At 45.2% G+C, this 19,905-nt stretch overlaps 1 protein-coding gene across 3 annotated transcripts in view; it reads left to right on the forward strand.

The window, feature by feature from the left end:
- Positions 1 to 16,860, forward strand: part of PPP2R2D (protein phosphatase 2 regulatory subunit Bdelta) — a 22,346-nt gene extending 5,486 nt beyond the window's left edge. Inside the window, exons 2-8 of one of the 3 annotated variants that reach the window (XM_014464531.2) lie at positions 3,571 to 3,736; positions 4,144 to 4,256; positions 7,398 to 7,575; positions 10,768 to 10,932; positions 12,310 to 12,479; positions 12,552 to 12,643; positions 16,104 to 16,860. In XM_014464531.2, the coding sequence (XP_014320017.1) occupies positions 7,416 to 7,575; positions 10,768 to 10,932; positions 12,310 to 12,479; positions 12,552 to 12,643; positions 16,104 to 16,383 (867 nt within the window). In that variant the 5' untranslated portion in view covers positions 3,571 to 3,736; positions 4,144 to 4,256; positions 7,398 to 7,415 and the 3' untranslated portion in view covers positions 16,384 to 16,860. Of the gene's footprint in view, positions 1 to 3,570; positions 3,737 to 4,143; positions 4,257 to 7,397; positions 7,576 to 10,767; positions 10,933 to 12,309; positions 12,480 to 12,551; positions 12,644 to 16,103 lie in introns of those variants that run through there. The other 2 variants (XM_014464528.2, XM_014464530.2) reach the window with 2 other exon arrangements.
- Positions 16,861 to 19,905: the final 3,045 nt, after the last annotated feature.

The following is a 19,905-nucleotide window of genomic DNA, read 5'->3' on the forward strand; positions in this document are numbered from 1 at the left end:
AATCTGGGGTGGATGCTTAGGGGCTGCTAAGCATTATCCATGGTGTTTGAGGGTGATGTAGACACTAGTAAGTTCTGCATCGGCCCGGCATGTCTCACTGCTTGCACATCAGAGAGGAGCCTTGCTTTTGCCGTGCGAACAGGTCCATTGCCACACAGATCATGGTCAGGGGTGCCAGCTGTGCTGTGCTTGGGGCTCCTGACCGCTCAGACAGAAAACAGAATTGAGTCATGGCGCAGTACACAGTAGTTTCAAACTGCCTCGCTTGGTGCCCTCAGTCAGTGTCGTACTTAGCTGTTAGCATCACTCTGGTCTTGTAAAGTAGTATTCATCAGGTTAAATTAATGTTGGTAATTTAAATTTTATTGGGTTTTTTTTATTTTCTCAGTATTTAGTTTGAATATTTATTTTTATTTTAGAGCTCTTCTAAACTACAGTATTTCTAATTTTAGGTTTATACATTTTTATGTAGCTTAATGAAAATGATTTCTCACCACTGACAGTAATGGGAGATTTCTTTTAAAAGATTCAGTCCAGGACTGGCCAATGTGGTTCAGTTGGTTGGGCATCGGCCTGTGCACCCAAAGGTTGCTGGCTCGATTCCGAGTCAGGGCATATGCCTAGTTTGGGGCTCATCTCTGGTAGGGGGTGTACAGGAGGCAGCCAGTTGATGGATGTATCACTCTCACATGACTGTTTCTCTCTCAAAATCAAATTTTTAAAAAATATATTTTACTGATTTTTTTTTTTACAGAGAGGAAGGGAGAGGGATAGAGAGTTAGAAACATCGATGAGAGAAACATTGATCAGCTGCCTCTGCACACCACCCTACTGGGGATGTGCCCGCAACCAAGGTACATACCTTTGACCAGAATCGAACCTGGGACCCTTTAGTCCACAGGCCAGTGCTCTATCCACTGAGCCAAACTGGTTAGGGCTTTCTCAAAATCAATTTAAAAAATAAAAATAAAAGATTTAGTCCATTTTTATTAAGTTTGAAAATCACTGACAAGGCTAGAATACCATTAATTATATGATACACCTCCTGGGTATAAATGGCATAGATGTAGTCTCTTTTAGTCCAGTACAGAATAATTTAGTCCCCTTTAGTCCAATACAGAATATTTCAGTTTCATTTAAGCAAATTAGGTTATTTTGAATAATTTAGTTTAAAAACTGACACTTCTAACAAGAAGCCTAGTCCTTTTCCCAAGTCTAACTGAAGATTTTTTTTAAAGAAAAACGAAATCCCAGGCAATAGAATTCAGTATGTTTTTATAAGTCAGTAAACAGTGCCAATGCAATAAGAAATCATCTGTTATAATTCTTTGATGAAAATATTTGTGCATACCTTTGAGAATTGTATTATATTATGTCCACTTTGGAGGGGCAGTCTTCAAGTGGTTTCAACATTGGGGTCTGTTTCTGATGCAGATGTCATGTATGACAGCCATTCAGCAGTATGTCTTTAAGCACTCCAACTTCAGTAGTCCTGCAGCCCAAGCAGTCACTGGCATTTGCTGGTGGATATGCCCTTGGTGGTGGTGGCCAGCAGCGGGAACAGTTTGAAGTAAAACAGCCCTTCCTCAGAGCAGCCAGAGAGATGAGATTTTCTGGGGCATTTGAGATGGTTGAATCTCATTGTGGTCATAGAACCAGCTATTGTGGCCCCTTGGGAGACCATACCCACACCTTAATCGTGGTTCAGTCAGCACTTAAGCAGGAACTGCAGAGAAAGCGGTTTCCTCCAGAGTCTATTGGGGGTGTTTCTTCCAGCACTTGGCCTTGTTCTCTTGGTAAAACTTGGCTTTGCCCCTGGGGAGCTGATGTCCAGGGTCTTTGTGTTGATAGTATCAGAAGTCTCAGTTTTGACCAACATAGTCTCACTAGGTAATGGGTCATCATTGTCAGTAGTAACGACTTCTTCCAGATAAGGGAATAGAACCTGTACTGTCCATAATGTCATTTTGTACAGAAACCAACAAAAGTTACTGCATAAAATTTACAACGTTTCTGTTAATATTATGTAACAATCAGATATATTTTAAAAGTTAGTATTAGGCAGGCATTATATATTAGGCAACAGTCTCTTTGAACCAGTTTTTTTCTTTTCAATATTAATTTTCTAAATTTCTACCGTACATGCTTATATAAGACAACCCAGTCTAGATAAATCCTGCTGCACCAGGGACTAGGTATTCTATCCCTTGGGCAAAACCTTAATTTCATATGTGCTATTGGCTCTGGTTCCAGAACCGAGAAGTGGCTGGTTGGTAATTAAAAGTTTCTTAGGAAAATTTGGCTTTATCCAGGGAGAAAGTTTTATATATGTTTATCTGTCTTTTGACCTTTTTTGTTGATTTTTTTATACTCATTGTGATTTCTCCCACAATTGTAATCTGGTAAACTGCCTCTGCATTTTATTGACAGCTGACATTATCTCAACTGTTGAATTTAATTACTCTGGAGATCTTCTTGCAACAGGAGACAAGGGAGGCAGAGTTGTTATTTTTCAGCGGGAACAAGAGGTCAGTAACTTACAGTCCACAAACCTGATGAAATCAGTCAACCCTTCTGATATCACTTTAATCATGCAGAATCGTCTTACCAAAATTATCTCCGGGAGTTGTGTTTCAGCTCACTGCCATCCAGCCATTGATCCCTGGTCAAGTCCCCATGCCTTCTGTAATTCATTCAAGGGGCTGTTGGTGAAATCACTTCACAAGCCCCAGCCTGTGGTCTGGCTGTGCAGGGTACTTACTGCTGGGGGGGAGGGGGGGGGGCATTTGTTCTCTCTGCCTCCTCACCCACTGAGGGCTGCATTGTCAGTGCAGGAAGGGAAGGTATCTTCAGAACACAGACCTGGGAGGGGCCCACAAGTGAGCCTCTCTTATGAGCACTGGTTGTAGGTCGTGTCCCTTTCTGGGGAGCCAGGGAGAAAAAAACCTTGTTTTCAGTTGTGCGAGAGAGGGAATGGGAACGAGCCCAGCCTTGTCCACCCCCTTAGTTCTGGGGGCTTATCAGAGTCTCCGAGAGCACCGAGAAAGGAGCAAACGTAATGATCCCCATGCAGGTGTGCTAGCCCGGCCTGGGGTCTCTTCGCAGAGTGCCTGCCTGTCTTGCATTTCCCTGAGAGACCTGTGACTAGGCTCCCTTGCCTTCCTATTTCCTGGTAGGTCAGTGGGCAGTTCCTTTTACATCTCCAGATTCTAGCCTCTAAGTTTTTGTGGTAAAACTTTAGTATAGAGACTAACGAGCCCTTGTTCTCTTCCATGGAGGTCTGTACCATAGTACATGTCACCAGGCAGGGGCACCAAGGGGCATCTATGGTGTGGCCCTGGCTCCTGGTGGAAGTGGGGAGAATAGAAGGACTGGGGGTCATCTTTCTTGTTGTTTTACTAAGGAGGTTAATTTTGACTGTCATCTATTGTACATTTTGGGGGGCTCAGGTGTTTTTTTGTTTGTTTTACTTTTAAAAATGTGTGTGGTCATTTGGTGTTCAAATTGGTAATGCTAACATTTCCCCTACACTGTGCTTGTTCATGAAAACACCTTTATATTTTCTTGCAGAATAAAAGCCACCCTCATTCTAGGGGAGAATATAATGTTTACAGTACCTTTCAAAGTCATGAACCAGAATTTGACTATTTGAAAAGTCTAGAAATTGAGGAAAAAATTAATAAAATTAGGTGGTTACCACAACAGAATGCTGCTCATTTTCTACTCTCTACAAACGGTAAGACTTTTGTTTTAATGGCTATTTGATTTAGGATTTCATTTTCTATGTGTAGGTTGTTTTTGTTTTGTTTTTTAATTTTAACCCATTAAAGAAGTTATTTCTGCTTTAAACTTTGTGGGGAGGGTAATTATTAGCTAGGAAACAAGTGATAGGTTGAAAATTCAAATAATGCAAACACACTCTCCCAGTACCACATCCTTAGAAAAGGAAAAGAAAACCCACATGTGGACCAAGCGCCAGTGGTGCCCTCCCCATTTTCAGCTCTCACACCGTTACTTATGTAAAAAATGAGTGTCCACCCATAATTGGAAATACACACTTTCCTAGTATAATACCCAACTAATAGTGGTGCATGATAATATGGTTTTTTCTTTTAATATGGAGAATGAGGTTTTTATTTTCAGATAAAACTATTAAATTATGGAAAATAAGTGAACGGGATAAAAGAGCAGAAGGTTATAACTTGAAAGATGAAGATGGACGACTTCGAGACCCATTTAGAATTACAGCACTGCGGGTATACATTCCGTTTTCTTTAAACTATCAGTATTTTTCATAAATTGATCAATAATAATGCCTAAGTCAGCTATTATCTGCCTTCGTGATTCAGAAAGTTATTTATATAATAGAGTCATTGTATGCATGTTAGAAATGGGATTCCTCATATTTCACAAGAGCAAAAGTCACACATTAGCTTCAGAAAATGCAGTAATACTGAAGAAAAGACTCCGATTTAATTCCACAACAGGAGCCTTTCTAAATGTATCAACTGCCTTTCACTGTACAGGTTCAGATTAGCACATAGGAGGGTTGACGACCAGGAGGAATTCAGAACACCTCCCAAGGTGACAGCACAGGTTGCAGATTGAAAGATGAGCTACAGGCCACCAAGATGCATTTATGGTGGTTTTAGTTGGATTTTCTCTGAGTTAACTGAGACAGGTCTAATGCTTCAGAATCCTTGCCTGTCTGTCCATGAGCATCGTTATTTTTTTAATTGTTGAATTCTCCACTCCCTTTTTGGTGCACTGGGTATAGAATGAAATGGCCATATTTCATCAGTTCTGATACCTAAGTTTTTTCACATTTTTAACATCTATGAGATTGAGTAAAACTTAAAATCTCAGTGTCTTGTAATTGGCCTGAGAGGGAGAGGGGGAGGTGCATGCCATGGATAGTATCTTAAATGTGACAAAACGTGAAGGAGGTAAAACACGTGAGTCATGGCCAGGCATGCCTCATATGACACCAGAGAAGTACCACTATGCACAGGACGGCGCAGGAAGATGGGCACCCATGGTAGTGCAGAGGATCCCGACACAAAGCTGCCTCGTGTTTCTAAATGTGTTTACTTGTTTATCAGGTGAAGGTTGGTAGTGCACACATTCAGACTAGCAGAGGCTCTGCAGAGAGGGACACTGCTGCAGGACTCACCCACATGGCCCACTGTAGTGACACTGGGCAGTGTGCTTGTCTGTGTAATGCCATTCCTCTGCTTTCCTGCACTGGGTGCAAGTGGGGTGCTGGGGCGATGGGTGCACAGGACGGAGCCCCAGCCCAGCAGCAAAGGCAGTGCCACAGCAGTTAGGAAAACTGGGACGTTTTGCCGAGGAGACATGCAGGATGGGCCAGTCACCATAAGACCTCTTAGGTCGATAGTGTTGCCCTGTTTCCGGGGGTTTGAGACCAGGAAAGCTGGGTAATGTGCTGAAATTGAGTTTACAGAACCCTAATTTGAACCAGGATGTGATCCACCTGGCGATTTCTGACGCCCGTGTTTCTGCTTTTGGATCCGTGGTTCATGATAGTGTAGATGGTCCCTGTTTGTGACAGTGACACTAGGGTACAGTCACCGTTGTGAGCTGCTCATTTAAACTGTCAAGTGTAATAGAGGGGAGCAGGATGGGACCGTGTGGGGTGCACTTTCTCCTGCCCCAGCCTGTCCCCAGCACTGCCACCCACCTGAGCATACCACCCTTTCTCAGTACCCAAGCTCCTTCTGACCATGCCTGCTTGCCACACGTGACACCCACATGCCTGTTTTGGAAAAGCTATAGGTCTTACTGGCTCAATCTTGGTTTTATTCAAGGCTGCTTTTATGTGCTTGGCCTGAATAAAACTGGTGGATTTGGTGGCTGGTGAAGCATATGAGAAAAGCAGTTTCTGTATAAACTGCTCTTCTTTATCGCAGGGTGGGGTACGGGGTCACAGGCTGGGGAACTACATTGACGTACCTGTGAATTCACGTCTGTGTGTGCATCCTAATTGCCCCTCGAGAGGTTCACATGGATTTTAAGTTGTCTAAATTTAACTGGGTAAGAGTGAGAACTGTTGATTTTCCTAAATTTTCTTTTCCTCTTAAATTATTTTAGTGTTAGAAAACAGGCCTCGTTAATTAGAGGAAGGTGTCTTCTGTTATAAGTATTCAGTTGTCCTGTGTTTTGGTTACTAGACCTGAGACATGTATGTATTGGAGGGGTATGCCAGGCCTGTCCCAAACCACATAGGACTAACATGTCCCATTCTAGAGAAAGCAGGTGTGTGGTCAGCATTTAACTGGTTTAAAGTGAGGGAAGTCGCCCGGTCAGTGTGGCTCAGTGGTTGAGTCGAACTAGGACCCAAGAGATGACCGGTTTGATTCCTAGTCAGGGCACATGATGGGTCTCTCTTATTGATGTTTCTATCCCTCTCTCTAAAAAATCAATTTTAAAAAAAAGTGAGGGAAGTCTCTTTGTGCACATTTCCCAAAGAATTTTGGCCAGAGAAGACTAAAATGAGAGATTTCCCTTCTTGTCCTTTAAGGCACTACCTTTTGGTTTTAAATTACAAAAATAACAAATACTATCACTAATTTTTGTTTGGATTTTAAAGCTCCTTTTCTGCTAGATGTCAGTGATGTTGGTCCTTTTTTCTTTTTATCACATGTGGACGCTGTCACCCACGACTGAGCCCCTCCTTCAGGCTGTGGCCCTTCCTCTTTTCCTTCGCCTGGCGAACACCTCTCCGCTGTTTCCATTTCAGTGTAGGTCCCCTCTTCCCTGGAAGAGATAGGGTTTCTGTGCCCCCTTTTTAAAACCTTTTATTGAAGTATAATGTATACACCAGAAAATGCCCCTGCCATGTAACTGAGCAGCCCCAAGAGCACAAGTGCAGCAGCCAGTGCGACTGAGAAACAGCAGCTCCCAGGGCCCCTCCTGTGTGCTCCTCCAGCCCTGCACCCGCCACTGCTGTGGTGTGTGTGTGGAGCAGCAGGCCACTAGTGGTGGGAAGGGAAGGTCCATGCTCCAGCTCCCTCCCAGGAGAGCAGACGGGAGGGTCCAGCTGAGCCTCCCCATAGCCACAGGGACAGGCAGGACAGTGAAGCCACAGCATTAGGCATCAGAGTCCTGAAGGCAGTTTGTTCAGGTGCTAGTTTAATTTTTTCTTCCACAAGAAGGTGTCAGCCTTGGTAGTGGCAGCCAGGAGGAGCAGCTTGAAATAGACAACCTCCCATATTGTAGCCTATTTCCATAGCCCTGTCACTTGCTATTTAGGGTGTTATGGTACAAAACTGTCACTGAACTGTGAATGGAGATTCATCTCTTTTGTTATCTACTGTGTGTTCTGATTATATGCTGCTGTGGTCTTGTTTTGAATTCCTGTTTCCTTCCATTTTTAGGTTCCAATATTGAAACCCATGGACCTCATGGTAGAAGCAAGTCCACGACGAATTTTTGCAAATGCTCACACATACCATATAAATTCCATTTCCGTAAACAGTGATCATGAAACGTATCTTTCTGCAGATGACCTGAGAATTAATCTGTGGCATTTAGAGATCACAGATAGAAGCTTTAGTATCCTTCATCGGGCGGGTCTCGCACTTTCCTAGGCTTGTTCTTTGATAGGGAGCTCTCAGCGCTATAACCTCCTCCAGTCTTTGCTGCCTGGCAGCCGGGGATGTAAGTTCTCTGTGGTTTAAAGGGTCTGTTCCTTGAAGTGGAACTGTTTTCTACCTTTGGGAAAAGTTTCCTCTGCTGAGCATGATCTCAAGTCCATTGCCTTCCTGGTTAAATCATAGGCAGTTTTATGTAGTATGTATTTGAAAGTTCAGCATTGCTTTTGGGGGGAGAAGGGTGTTACTAAATTTGCTAATAGAAAATACTGGCTTTGGTTAGAATGATATTTAAGTACCCAACCCCAGAGGTGACTGATCATGGAAGACATGCAATTTAAGGAATAGTAAAAAATTAATCTTTTAAGTGATATATGCTATTATTTTTAGGATGAAAATCTAAATTTATTGTCTGAGCACACATTTTAAAAGTTATTGATTTTCCCATAAAATAAGGACCCTATGAAATCAAGTAGCTTCAGTCACATTTTTCCACATTTTGGAGTGTTGGCTGGCCAGCCAGACAAGTCTTGACTACTGCTGTGCCGGGGCTCATGTGCCTGTCTGCCTTTTACTCACATAAATCTCAGGAAATGAAGTGTATACGACTTTAAATTCTAGCATTTCACACTTAATTTTTATGAGCTGTTGTCCTTGACTTGAGTTGGTGGTTTTTTTCATGTGGTTACTTAGTTTATGAAGCTGTCTGACAGACAGTGCGGCAGTCTCTGTGGTGCTGCAGTTAGAGAGGCCGGCCCCAGAGCGCCCCACCCCACCTAGGGAAGGAGCAATGTGCCTGGCTCCCCTTCTTCTTTCTTCAACTGGGCAAAACTTCACGAGTTATGATACTTATATTTATGCTCATGCCACGCTTTCTCTTCATTCTCCTCTAAACCCTTAGATTTTTAATCATTCTTCTTCTGAATAGAATTGAAATAATAGAGAGGAAGGAAGATTCTGCCCCCATAGTCCAGCCCTCCAGAGATGCCATTGTAAGTAGTTGGATGCATATCCTTCCAAGCTTTTTATGCCCGTGTGCACAAGTTTTTATGTTTTGAAAACACCAGGCTCGTCCTCTACACAGTGGTAGTAAAGTTCCTAGCACCCGGGAGGATCAGGAGGCCCAAGTTCAGCTCAGTGACCTTGGCATCTTCCTCTGTAAAGGTGAGGGACTAGAACAGCCGTGGGCAAACTACGGCCCGCGGGCCGGATCCGGCCCGTTTGAAATGAATAAAACTAAAAAAAAAAAAGACGGTACCCTTTTATGTAATGATGTTTACTTTGAATTTATATTAGTTCACACAAACACTCCATCTATGCTTTTGTTCCGGCCCTCCGGTCCAGTTTAAGAACCCATTGTGGCCCTCGAGTCAAAAAGTTGCCCACCCCTGGACTAGAATGTGCCTCTTGGGGTTATTGTAAAAACTAAGAGAGAGTGATGCAATGGCTATTAGCCTCGTTTATTTTTTATTTGAACTTACTAGGTTCACATTGGTTAATAAAAGTATATAGGTTTTAGGTATACAGTTCTACAATACATAATCTGTATAGTGGGTTGTGTATTTATCACCTCAAGTCAAGTCTCCTTACATCACCATTTATTCCTCCCTTTGTTCTCTTCTGCCTCACCCCACCTAACCTCATTTTTTTTTTCCTTAACATATGACCATCTTTCCATGTCAGTAGGAGTACAGACTTACAATTGCAGGACTAATTATACACGTGTTCCTGTATTATATGTAACAGTCTTTGGAGCCATAGATCTCTATTAAGTTAATATCCATTTTTTTATTTTTTTACTGTCCTTTGTCATTTTTTCTCCTGTTGGAAGCTCCTGTTTTCCCTTAATGATCTGTGAGAATTCTATTACACAAAGGGTTTGTTTATACAGTCATATATTTTATTTATTTATATATATATATATATATATATATATATATATATGTATATACACACACACACATATATATATATACTGTTTTTTATTGATTTCAGAGAGGAAGGACAACATCAATGATGAGAGAGAATCATTGATTGGCTGCCTCCTGCATGCCCCCTTCTGGGGATCGAGCCCGCAGCTGGGGCATGTGCCCTTAACTAGAATTGAACCCGGGACCCTTCAGTCCACAAGCCGACTCTCTATCCACTGAACCAAATCAGCTAGGTCTATAAAATCATACCTTTCATTGCTTATTAAACAATGGTTGTCCCATAATCATGCTTCAAACACCCTTTCCTGTGACAGAGATTATAAAACATACTTTCTTATACTTAGTTGTCCCTATGAACACTGTAAACATAGTTTTGATCTGCTCACATGATAGAAATAGGGGCTAATGTGCTTCTCCAGATGCTCAGCCGCCTGCCCAGTGCCCGGTAGCCCTGCCCCTTCTGAACTCTTGACAGCCACCCTGGGGCTCCTCCGGTGACCACTGTCCCTTCAGTGTGCCTTGGGCTCCCTGCTTCTGAGCTGGCCAGCTGAGAGCTGGGCCTTGCTCTCTCATCTGTGGCCCTGGTTCTTTCTCCAGCTGCCCTGTTCCTGCTGGGAGTCTTCTCTGGCACCCGGAGCTTCCCTGAGTCCCCTCCCTGCACATCCCTGGGGTCACCGCCATGCTGTCACCTATGTGTCAGCTTTCTCAGTGTGGCAGCTCTGCTCTTGTTTTTTCACTACAGTGATGGCTATACTTGGCAACCTATGTGACCCTGGGTGACTGTTTAGCACAAGCTCTGGATGTCAGATACTTGGGAAAGCAGAACCTTTTGGAATTTGGAGATACTGTGTGTGGTTGTGTGTGTGTGTGTGTGTGTGTGTGTGTGTGTGTGGTTATTTATGGATAGAGCATGAGATTTTTGTGCAGGTGGGAGCTTGCTTTTCTTATTTACGTAATTAAATCTGAGTGATCTATATGAAGGCTTCATAAAACATCTGAAGCAGCAACAGGAGGAAAGCAGCACTGGTGAGAGAGAGAGTGTGTGTGTGTCCGTGTGTCCAGCCCTGTCAGGCCCATTATCCTAGTCTGCTAATGCATCAGTGCGGATCCTCTTACTGAAGGGCTCCCTCACAGCTAATCTCTTAATCCTCACTGCGGGGGGAACCTTGCTTGACATGGACTAACTAAAACCGCCAGGCGCTCTGCCTTAACCGCGCTTCCAGACATTGTGGACATTAAGCCCGCGAACATGGAGGAGCTGACGGAGGTGATCACCGCAGCAGAGTTCCATCCACACCAGTGCAACGTGTTTGTGTACAGCAGCAGCAAGGGGACCATCCGGCTGTGTGACATGCGCTCCTCGGCCCTGTGCGACCGACACTCTAAGTGTAAGTGTCCGCCTGTTGGAAACAGCTCATTTAAATCCTGTCCAGACTCTGGAGTGTGTGCAAAGGCTAAGGGTTTTCTTCTGCCCCTACGCTTGGGCCCACTTGTGGCCTCCTTGGTTCCATCAGTCATGGGCCATTGCCAAGAGGTCCTGCTTCCCAGAGACATTCGTGTTGGAGCCACCGTAGGTTGGCTCTGCCCCCAATCTCGGTGCATCGTCACAGGGACCTGGGTTGGGCCTCCAGGATGCATTTGCCCTGTGACCCTTCTCAGCTGTTAGCTGTGTTGGACTGGCAGCCAGTCTCTCAGGAAAGTCTAGCACTTCAATCCCAAGCCTTGACTCTCCTAGGTAAAGAAAGTTGTGGGTTCGTTTTATTTTTACCCATAAAGAATAGGCCCAACTTTATTGAAAATCATCCTACATGTCTTGGGGATGTGACGTATGTTATGGAGACGTTGCTGGAGGATCCTGAGGTGTGCCCCAGTAAAAACCGTCCTGCTCCAAACAGTGCCAACAAACATACAGGTTCGAAAAAAAAAGTAAAGCAGCTTAAAATGAAAGAACATGCCGACCTCCTTGCCCAAAGTTGACTGAGCCGAAAGCATGGCAGTGCCCAGGGCTCAGGTGCAGGCGCAGCCTCCACGACGCCACGGGTGAAAGACCATGGACTTATTGCCGAGAGAGCAGAACTGGGAGACAGTAAGATTTGCCAAGGAAGATGAGGATCTTCCTGAAAGTAGCGATCCAGTTTCGTCAGAGTAGATCGTGACCATGGAGTAGTGAAAACAAACCTTGAAGTAGGTGGTTATTGAAACTTGGACCATGTGGAGGTTGTGGTCAGTCTTGAGGTGGGGAAGACAGGATGTCTGAGCTGCTGGAACGGCAAACCTTCAGCAGACGTGGGGATACTTTCTCAGCTGCCCTGAGCATGGCACCTGCGTTCTCATGTGATGCCATTTCTTAACTTCTAGTTATAGGGACGGGGAAAGGCTGGACATGTTTGCTAGGGCCTGAGCCACAAGGACACGCAGCTGTCTGTGCAGTAACAGCCTCCAGTCAGCCCAGGGCCTTAACCAGGACACAAGTCAGCATGTCGTGGGGAACTTCTCCGGGTAACAGTTGAGGCCTCACGTGTGGACCTGCTGGTCCTGAGCTGGGTGGAATCGGGGCCCGTGCTTCTGATGCTGCCCTTGTCACTCTCGCACTGAGTGGCCTGCCTAAACGTCTTAAGCACGGAAGTGGAGCACCAGAAAGTGCCTGGAGATCAGAAGCTTGAGCAGTAGCCTTCTGAAGTGTCACGGAGGGCCTAGGTCCTGCTGGGACTTCAAAATGATTTGTCCAGTTTCTAAACAGAAGTCGAAAATACTGTGTTTTTCAGTTTTTGAAGAACCTGAAGATCCCAGCAGTAGGTCTTTCTTCTCAGAAATAATTTCCTCCATCTCCGATGTGAAATTCAGCCATAGTGGTCGGTACATGATGACCCGAGACTACCTGTCGGTGAAGGTCTGGGATCTGAACATGGAAAGCCGGCCCGTCGAGACCCACCAGGTGAGGCCTCTGTGCGAGTTCACGCCATATCTCACACATGACGCTTTCTAACCATCCTGTGATCTCATTAAGGTCCACGAGTACCTTCGAAGCAAGCTGTGTTCTCTGTACGAAAATGACTGCATCTTCGACAAATTTGAGTGCTGCTGGAACGGTCCAGACAGGTAAGCATGCATCAAGACTGACCGCTGCCCAGGCTCGTCTCCCATGGGTCTCCTCAGGCCAACAGGTGACTTCCAGAGACAGATGGCAAGCTGCGTGGAGGATGCTGACGGACTTGGCTTTCCAGGCCATCTGTTTGGTGACAGTCTTGAGGTGGGGAAGGCAGAATGTCTGAACCAATTTCTCCCCTTGCTCATAATTCCTTCCATATTTAGACAGCGCAGTACTAGGTTCATGTTGATGGTTTTTTAAATGTTTGGTGAACGATAATATCTTATTTTCTGTCTCCAAAATGAGTGGGAAGGAAGGGGGAGGTCATTTACTAGTAAGTATGGGAATGGCCTGCTCTTCCAGAGAGAAGCAGGAGAAAACACCCTCAGCGCTATTGGTTGTCACGCTTGGACAGAGTAGAGGGGGCCAGGGTGAAATCCTCCTTTAATTTATAATTTGACAATTCTGTTACATCGATAGTTTATTTTTTGCATTCTTTAAAGATGATAATACTATTGCTGAGAATTAAATCTTTAATATCATCAAAAAATTCTGTTTCAGATGATGGCAGGAGATGATCTTGCATCATCTTTAATAGAACTGTGTCACGTAGCGCTCCTGGCAGTAAGGGACTGGCGGGCATTCTGAAAAACCCTTCGCACAAACAGCAGGAACGCTGGGTATGACACCACACATTTCTTCACGTGCACAGTTGAGCTCACAAGGGCCAGAAATGAGGGAGCCAGGACCCCTCAGCTTGTACAGCCCAGGGGTGGTACAGTCACACTATGGGCCCACGCAGACAGGGCATTGAAACGGGGGTCCTCGTGGGTTATGGAAAAGGTATCTGTCTGCATTCAGATGGGGTCCCAGGAGAATTCAATAAAAATCCTGGGCTTTGTGACCACGAACCTGCCCTCTGTGTCACAGCGATGGAGAGTTTGTATCTACACTGGCTGCATGACCTGTGCTGAGGGTGAGGTGCTCTGCATGTCTGCAGGAGTAAACTGGCTTCCAGTCTGGGCTTGTGCCCAACTTACCCTTCAGGCTTAGTGTTTCATGGGTGCTGGCCGAGGTGAGATTCCTGGTCAGAGACAGGACTTGTTCTTCATGGCACAGCAAAGCAGCATGAGCTTTGTGTTGGCCTTGGTCCCCCAGCCCCACAGGAGTGACACGAGGGGCCCAGGCAGATGCCATGCAAGCAGGGGGCTGTGTCACAGCACACACTGAGTTTCTTATAGCAAGTGGTAAACAAGCCTGCACTTGGACCACTGCAGATACAACCCTAGAAGTGGGCCAAGTGGAGAGCACTCAAGAACCACATCTTGACAAGCCCCCCGAGAACATGCAGGGGTGCCCATACCCATGGCAGAGAGCCCCTGCAGGTACACCCAGGATTCACACGAGCTCACCGGCGAAAACTACCATGCCACTGGGAGTCAGCAGAGACAACAGAACTTCACCTCTGAGAATTCAGATATTGAAATCAGACATTACAGAATATAAAATAAGAATGCCAGAAACACAGGTTAAAGGAACCAAACCTGAACAGGCACAAGACAAAAGTGGCCTAGGAGATATGGACAAGAATCAGTCAGAGCTTCTAGAAATAATGAGTGCAGTGGTTGGAAGTTGCTTCATGGAGTAAAACCACGTGTGCCCCACAGATGGTCTCAGGAAGGCGCTGAGCAGACAGCAAGCTGCACGGATACGCATGGTTTGATGACGTGTGATATTTAGGATTGCAGGACAGTGTTGTCTAAGAACATGTAACTCTTCGGAATATAGACATGTACAGTGTGGTGCACCCTGACCTTGAGTGCTTGTGCCTCAGGGGACACAGCAGGATTTAACTGTCAGCGGTAGCTTGTGGGTACACACATATTCTTGTATATTTATGCTTTTTGGTATATCTGAATGCATGCAAAATTCATTTAAATCGCCTGTCCCCAGGAACTTCCAAAAGCTTTCCAGTAATGTTTACTTGTTCTTTCATTCTTGCGAACACTCCCCTGCCTTTTTGCGTGGAAGCTTCTGTTGAGGGCAGGGTGAAGGGGAGGAGGGCCCGGGCCTTGCAGCTGAGCAGCCCTGCCGCATGCTCTAGGTCAGTGATGGCGAACCTTTTGAGATCGGCGTGTCAGCATTTTGAAAAACCCTAACTTAACTCTGGTGCCGTGTCACATATAGAAATTTTTTGATATTTGCAACCATAGTAAAACAAAGACTTACATTTTTTATATTTATTTTATATATTTAAATGCCATTTAACAAAAATCAACCAAAAGAGCTCGCGTGGCACCTCTGACACGCGTGGCACCTCTGACACGTGTGTCAGAGGTTCGCCATCACTGCTCTAGCTTGTCTAAAGAACGGACAGCCGCCGCTGGGAGTCCACTTACCCCACATCTGGCAGTGTTCCCACAGTCGAAATAAGTACAGCTAGCTGGGAGTAATTTTTCTCCTGAGTTTATCTTTTATTCTGGTGTGAAGTTCTAGACAAGGTTAATCAGACAGTCAAGTATTTGCCTACAGCTGGGATCAGCCTTGAACCGTGTAAATGAAGCACCAGGCTTCCTCCTCAGGGTGCCTGAAAGATCCGTAGCTCCTCATGCAGTGAGGAGACAGGACGACGTGGGTGTTGGAGGAGGAAGACTGCAGAAATGGCCAGGATTCTGGTCGTGTCCTGCTGGGAGAAATCAGCGGCGTTGTCTGAACACATCTCATCCAGAACTGGACACCTTCTGAAGCCAGGGCTGAAGTCATGGCAACTGTCACTGTCGTTTCGCCGTTTTTCTTGAAAAAGACTGGAAGTTTTAACCAATATAATAAATATGTATTATAATGATGATGATTTACTGAAAGCTATTAGAATTAATCCTGAAGAAATAGTATTGCAACATCTGGAATTGATTGTGAATGAGGTTTAAATTTCTCCCACTCTCCTCCCAATGACTTTCTCTTGTAAAAAAATATTTTTGAAATTAATGAATTAAAAACACATTCTTTGATCAACTGTGAATGAAGCTATTGTGCCAAGCCAGACAAATGTCTATTGAATATGAACATGGATATCAACTTCGAATCACTGATACAATACAGAAGTTAAGCCTTGGAAATAAATTACACTGTTATTCATCACTAGGACAGATGATATGTAGTAGGGTTCTTTTTACCGTTTTTAAAAATGTATTAATGTAATAAAAAATATGAATCCATTACATTTTTGTTCTGTAATATTTGTTTTTACTGACATGACTTTATGAAAGTGTTTTATATAAAGTTCAGTAAGAAATTCTCACTGCATTTCTCTCCTGATCATGATTACTTTTCATGTCTTGTTTCTAAGAATTGTCCTGTTATGTAGTACAGGAGTACCAGTGACCACATGGCTTGTCTTTTGCTGGGTTTAGCGCTATGGCGGGGCATCAAGTGCCTGCTGGCTTACACGTGCTTCTCTCTCTGTTTGAACAGTGCGATCATGACAGGGTCCTACAACAACTTCTTCAGGATGTTTGACAGAAACACGAGGAGGGACGTGACCCTGGAAGCTTCCAGAGAGAACAGCAAGCCCCGAGCCAGTTTGAAGCCTCGGAGAGTGTGTCCAGGCGGGAAGAGGAAGAAGGACGAGATCAGTGTGGATAGTCTGGACTTCAATAAGAAGATTCTGCACACGGCTTGGCACCCCAACGACAACATTATTGCTGTGGCTGCCACCAATAACCTGTATATATTCCAGGACAAAGTCAACTAGGAAGTGTGAGAACGCATCTCATCCTGCAAAGCTAAGCCTGTGGTTTCTGTTGTGGAAGAGGTGTCCTCTCCGTGGATCGCAGGGTGCACGCCCTGTTCCCTTCCTAGACTGGAGCCTGCATACACACAGCCAGGGAGGCTGTGGGGGGTCGCTGCACAAGCAAAGAACTTGGTCGGTGCAGACTGATGGACAGAGCTCAATAAAGGCCATTACAATAAATGTATTTATTTAAATCTGAGCCGTCCTTTGCAGTTTATAGACCAAAAAATGAACACCCAACAGAAAACCTGTCCCATATCACTCTCTCGTCCTCCTGCCATCTGATGAGGGCTCTCGTGCTACTGTACCAATCGCCCGGGGGCCACTGGCCAAATGCTCAGGCAGCTTGACCTCCCACATGCCTGTATCTTCCATCACACCTTCTGGTGTAACCACCTAATAAAAGCAACACACTATACAAAGTGTTTTTAATCCAAATCCAAGTATTGCCTTTTTCTTTGATCACAGATGATGAGGTTGTACAAATCATGCTTCAGAACAACTTGGAACCTTGTCCTTCATTGGCAGGGTGGCAGGACCTGTGAAGTTCTGAGCATGCCTGTCCCCACGCTTGCTAACTTTGCTTGTTTCTGTAGAAATACTACCTCTGACACAGCAGGTAAGATCCGAGACACCTTAACTCACCGCTGAGAAAGCAGATTGCAAGGAACTGAGCAGACTTGCTGCAATGCGATGAGCACCAGGTTCCATGCCTCTCAACTTCATTGCAGTTGAAAACGTGTGCTTGCTTTTAATTTGTTAAACAGGGAGGGGACCATGCTGTTACAGCTCACTCACCCTGTGTGCATAAGCCAGCAAAATCAAACACCTTACAAGATGAGGCCACCAGCATTCCCAGACAAGCCATAGAGCTGTAACCATACTAACTGCTGGGGCTGCACTGCCTTCTGACTCGCTCCTGAGCCCAAGGCAGTGTTGGGGGAGGAGGGGGAAGAGCAGGGCTCACGCTCACTCTGAAAACAGGTAAGCAGGTATGTCTTGATTGCTAATGACAGTGATGCACAAATGCTGTCACTCATTACCCTGAATTAATAACGCCACTTAAGTTCACGTTGTTAGAAATTGAGAAGCTAAAAGTGCATTTATTTTACTTGAAAAATATTGCTGTATATTGGTTGTGACATGGTTTACTAATCTGAGATGTGGAACAGAGTTAAGAATCACTCATCCCTGTTCCTTCAGAAAAAGCAGTTCTAGTAAAATAGGGTTGGATATAATTCCACTATTTTAACCAAAAAGTTTAATGAATTTCCAATGTTTAATGATTTGCACTGTGGATTTAGACAACTTCCATCTTTCCTTTAAAATGTATTTCCCCCCCCAAGTAGAAAGCCAGCCTTCTGTGTCTTGGATGGGACAGAGCAAGGGCTGTGGGTGTCACTGTGGTTGCGACTGCAGGTCGCTTCAGCTGGCTCAGGAGCCCATTCCTGAGGGTCCTTCTCCCCGGAGAAAGGCACTGGCAAGTGAGTACAGGGCACAGAGGGCATTGGGGCTTGCTTCACCTTGATCTCTCCGGAGCTGCATTGTCCTGTGGTTGAGGGAGGGAGTGTGGAGGTTGGGGTTGCTGCACTCACACCTCCAGGTTTCTGTATTGCTCCCTGTGTATTGAAAGCCCTGAGCTAACACACCTCCAGTGCAAGCCCTCCCCCCCCCCCCAGGCCACATGCTGGCCCCCCAATTCTGCTGATGCCTGGCTCACTGCCCAGGATGTGCTTGTGCTCAGGGTCAGCACACAGTGAAGCAGCCTCAGGGGCCTATTCATTCATCCCTTTCAGAAACTAGATTTACCAGCAAGACCTGTGCTGCTGTGTCCACTGGACCTTACAGTGCCCAGCCCATTGTGATCCAGTGTTCGGGCCCCACCCTCCTTCCCCGCCCCTTCAGCGTGGTTTCATTCATCAGGTTCCCTTGTCTCTATTTGACTTTGGCAATAAGTGAAGCATCACTATGGGTCTGAGTCATTTACACAAAAAGTATGGTTCCTCCTCGTACCTTTCCATCTCCTGCTCTGCCCTGTCCCGCCCACCCCTCTAGCCAATCCCCATCTCTGGCATATTCACACCATATTCCTTTTTGCACAATGAGATGTGTACATTTCCTTTGGCTTTTTGCATAAACAATAGCATACTACATCTTCTATTCTCTTTTCTCAAACTCTTATTTTGTTCATCAGTCTGCACTTAGGACTCAGTAGGTTCATCTCATCTCCTTTCCAGTGGTGGCAACTGAGGCAGTTCACCTGATAGCAGAGGGTCCCCTTCAAAGATGGACCACCCTGGTGGCTATCCCAACCTTCCTAGGTAGGCCTCTGCACCTCATCGCACAGGGGGTGGGTGAGCCCAAGGATAGGATGCAGTGGCCAGTCTGAGCAGTCCAGCAATACTTTCTCCCAAGCAGCCATGTCTGTGAGGGACAGATGGTACCTCCCCTGCAAGACTGACCATCAGCGGACTGGGCTATTCTAAAATGGCCTGCCACTGACTCATTTCCTAGCTACTGGGGACATAGATATTGACAACAGCTAAGAAATCAGTATCAGGCCGAAACCGGTTTGGCTCAGTGGATAGAGCGTCGGCCTGCGGACTGAAAGGTCCCGGGTTCGATCCGGTCAAGGGCATGTACCTGGGTTGTGGGCACATCCCCAGTAGATGTGCAGGAGGCAGCTAATCGATGTTTCTCTCTCATCGATATTTCTAACTATCTCCCTTCCTCTCTGTAAAAAATCAATAAAATATATTTAAAAAATAAAAAAAATTAAAAAACAGTATCAGTTAATTGACCCCTCTTCCCCCCTTTATTTAAAAATATTTTTATTGATTTCAGAGAGGGAGAGAAACATCAATGATGAGAATCATTGATCAGCTGTCTCCTGCACGGCCCCCCACTGGGGATTAAGCCCACAACCCGGGCACGTGCCCCGCCCAACCAGGAATCAAACCCAGGACACTTCAGTCCGCAGGCCGATGCCTTATCCAAAGAGCCAAATCAGCCAGGGCTCCCTCCCTTTTTATTTCAGAGAGGAAGGAAGAGGGAGAGATCAACAATGAGAATCCTCCATCAGCTGCCTCCTACATGCCCCCCGACTGGGGACCACGCCCACAACCCAGGCATGTGCCCAACTGGGAATCGAACCATGACCTAGTTCATAGGTCAATGCTCAACCACCAAGCTACACCAGCCAGGCATGTTTTAATTTATTTTAATCCAAAATTGTTTGGATGGTGTATTGTTTACTTGTTATTCAATGACTAAGTGTTATTTGTATTAATAGTAAAGGTCTGTTTGCAAAAGCTTAATTATAATACTGTTACCCTACCTGAAAAAATATATATACAAACATACATATACACACTTTAAGGAAACTGTCCACTAGAACGATGTCGTGATGGGAAAAGCCTCTAGAAAACCTTGTCTCCTGCCTCATTATGGAAACACTGTCAGCCCTTCACCAGGAGCTTAGTG

This window comes from Myotis lucifugus, unplaced genomic scaffold, assembly GCF_000147115.1.
Source record: "Myotis lucifugus unplaced genomic scaffold, Myoluc2.0 scaffold_255, whole genome shotgun sequence".
Taxonomy (NCBI): Eukaryota; Metazoa; Chordata; class Mammalia; order Chiroptera; family Vespertilionidae; genus Myotis; species Myotis lucifugus.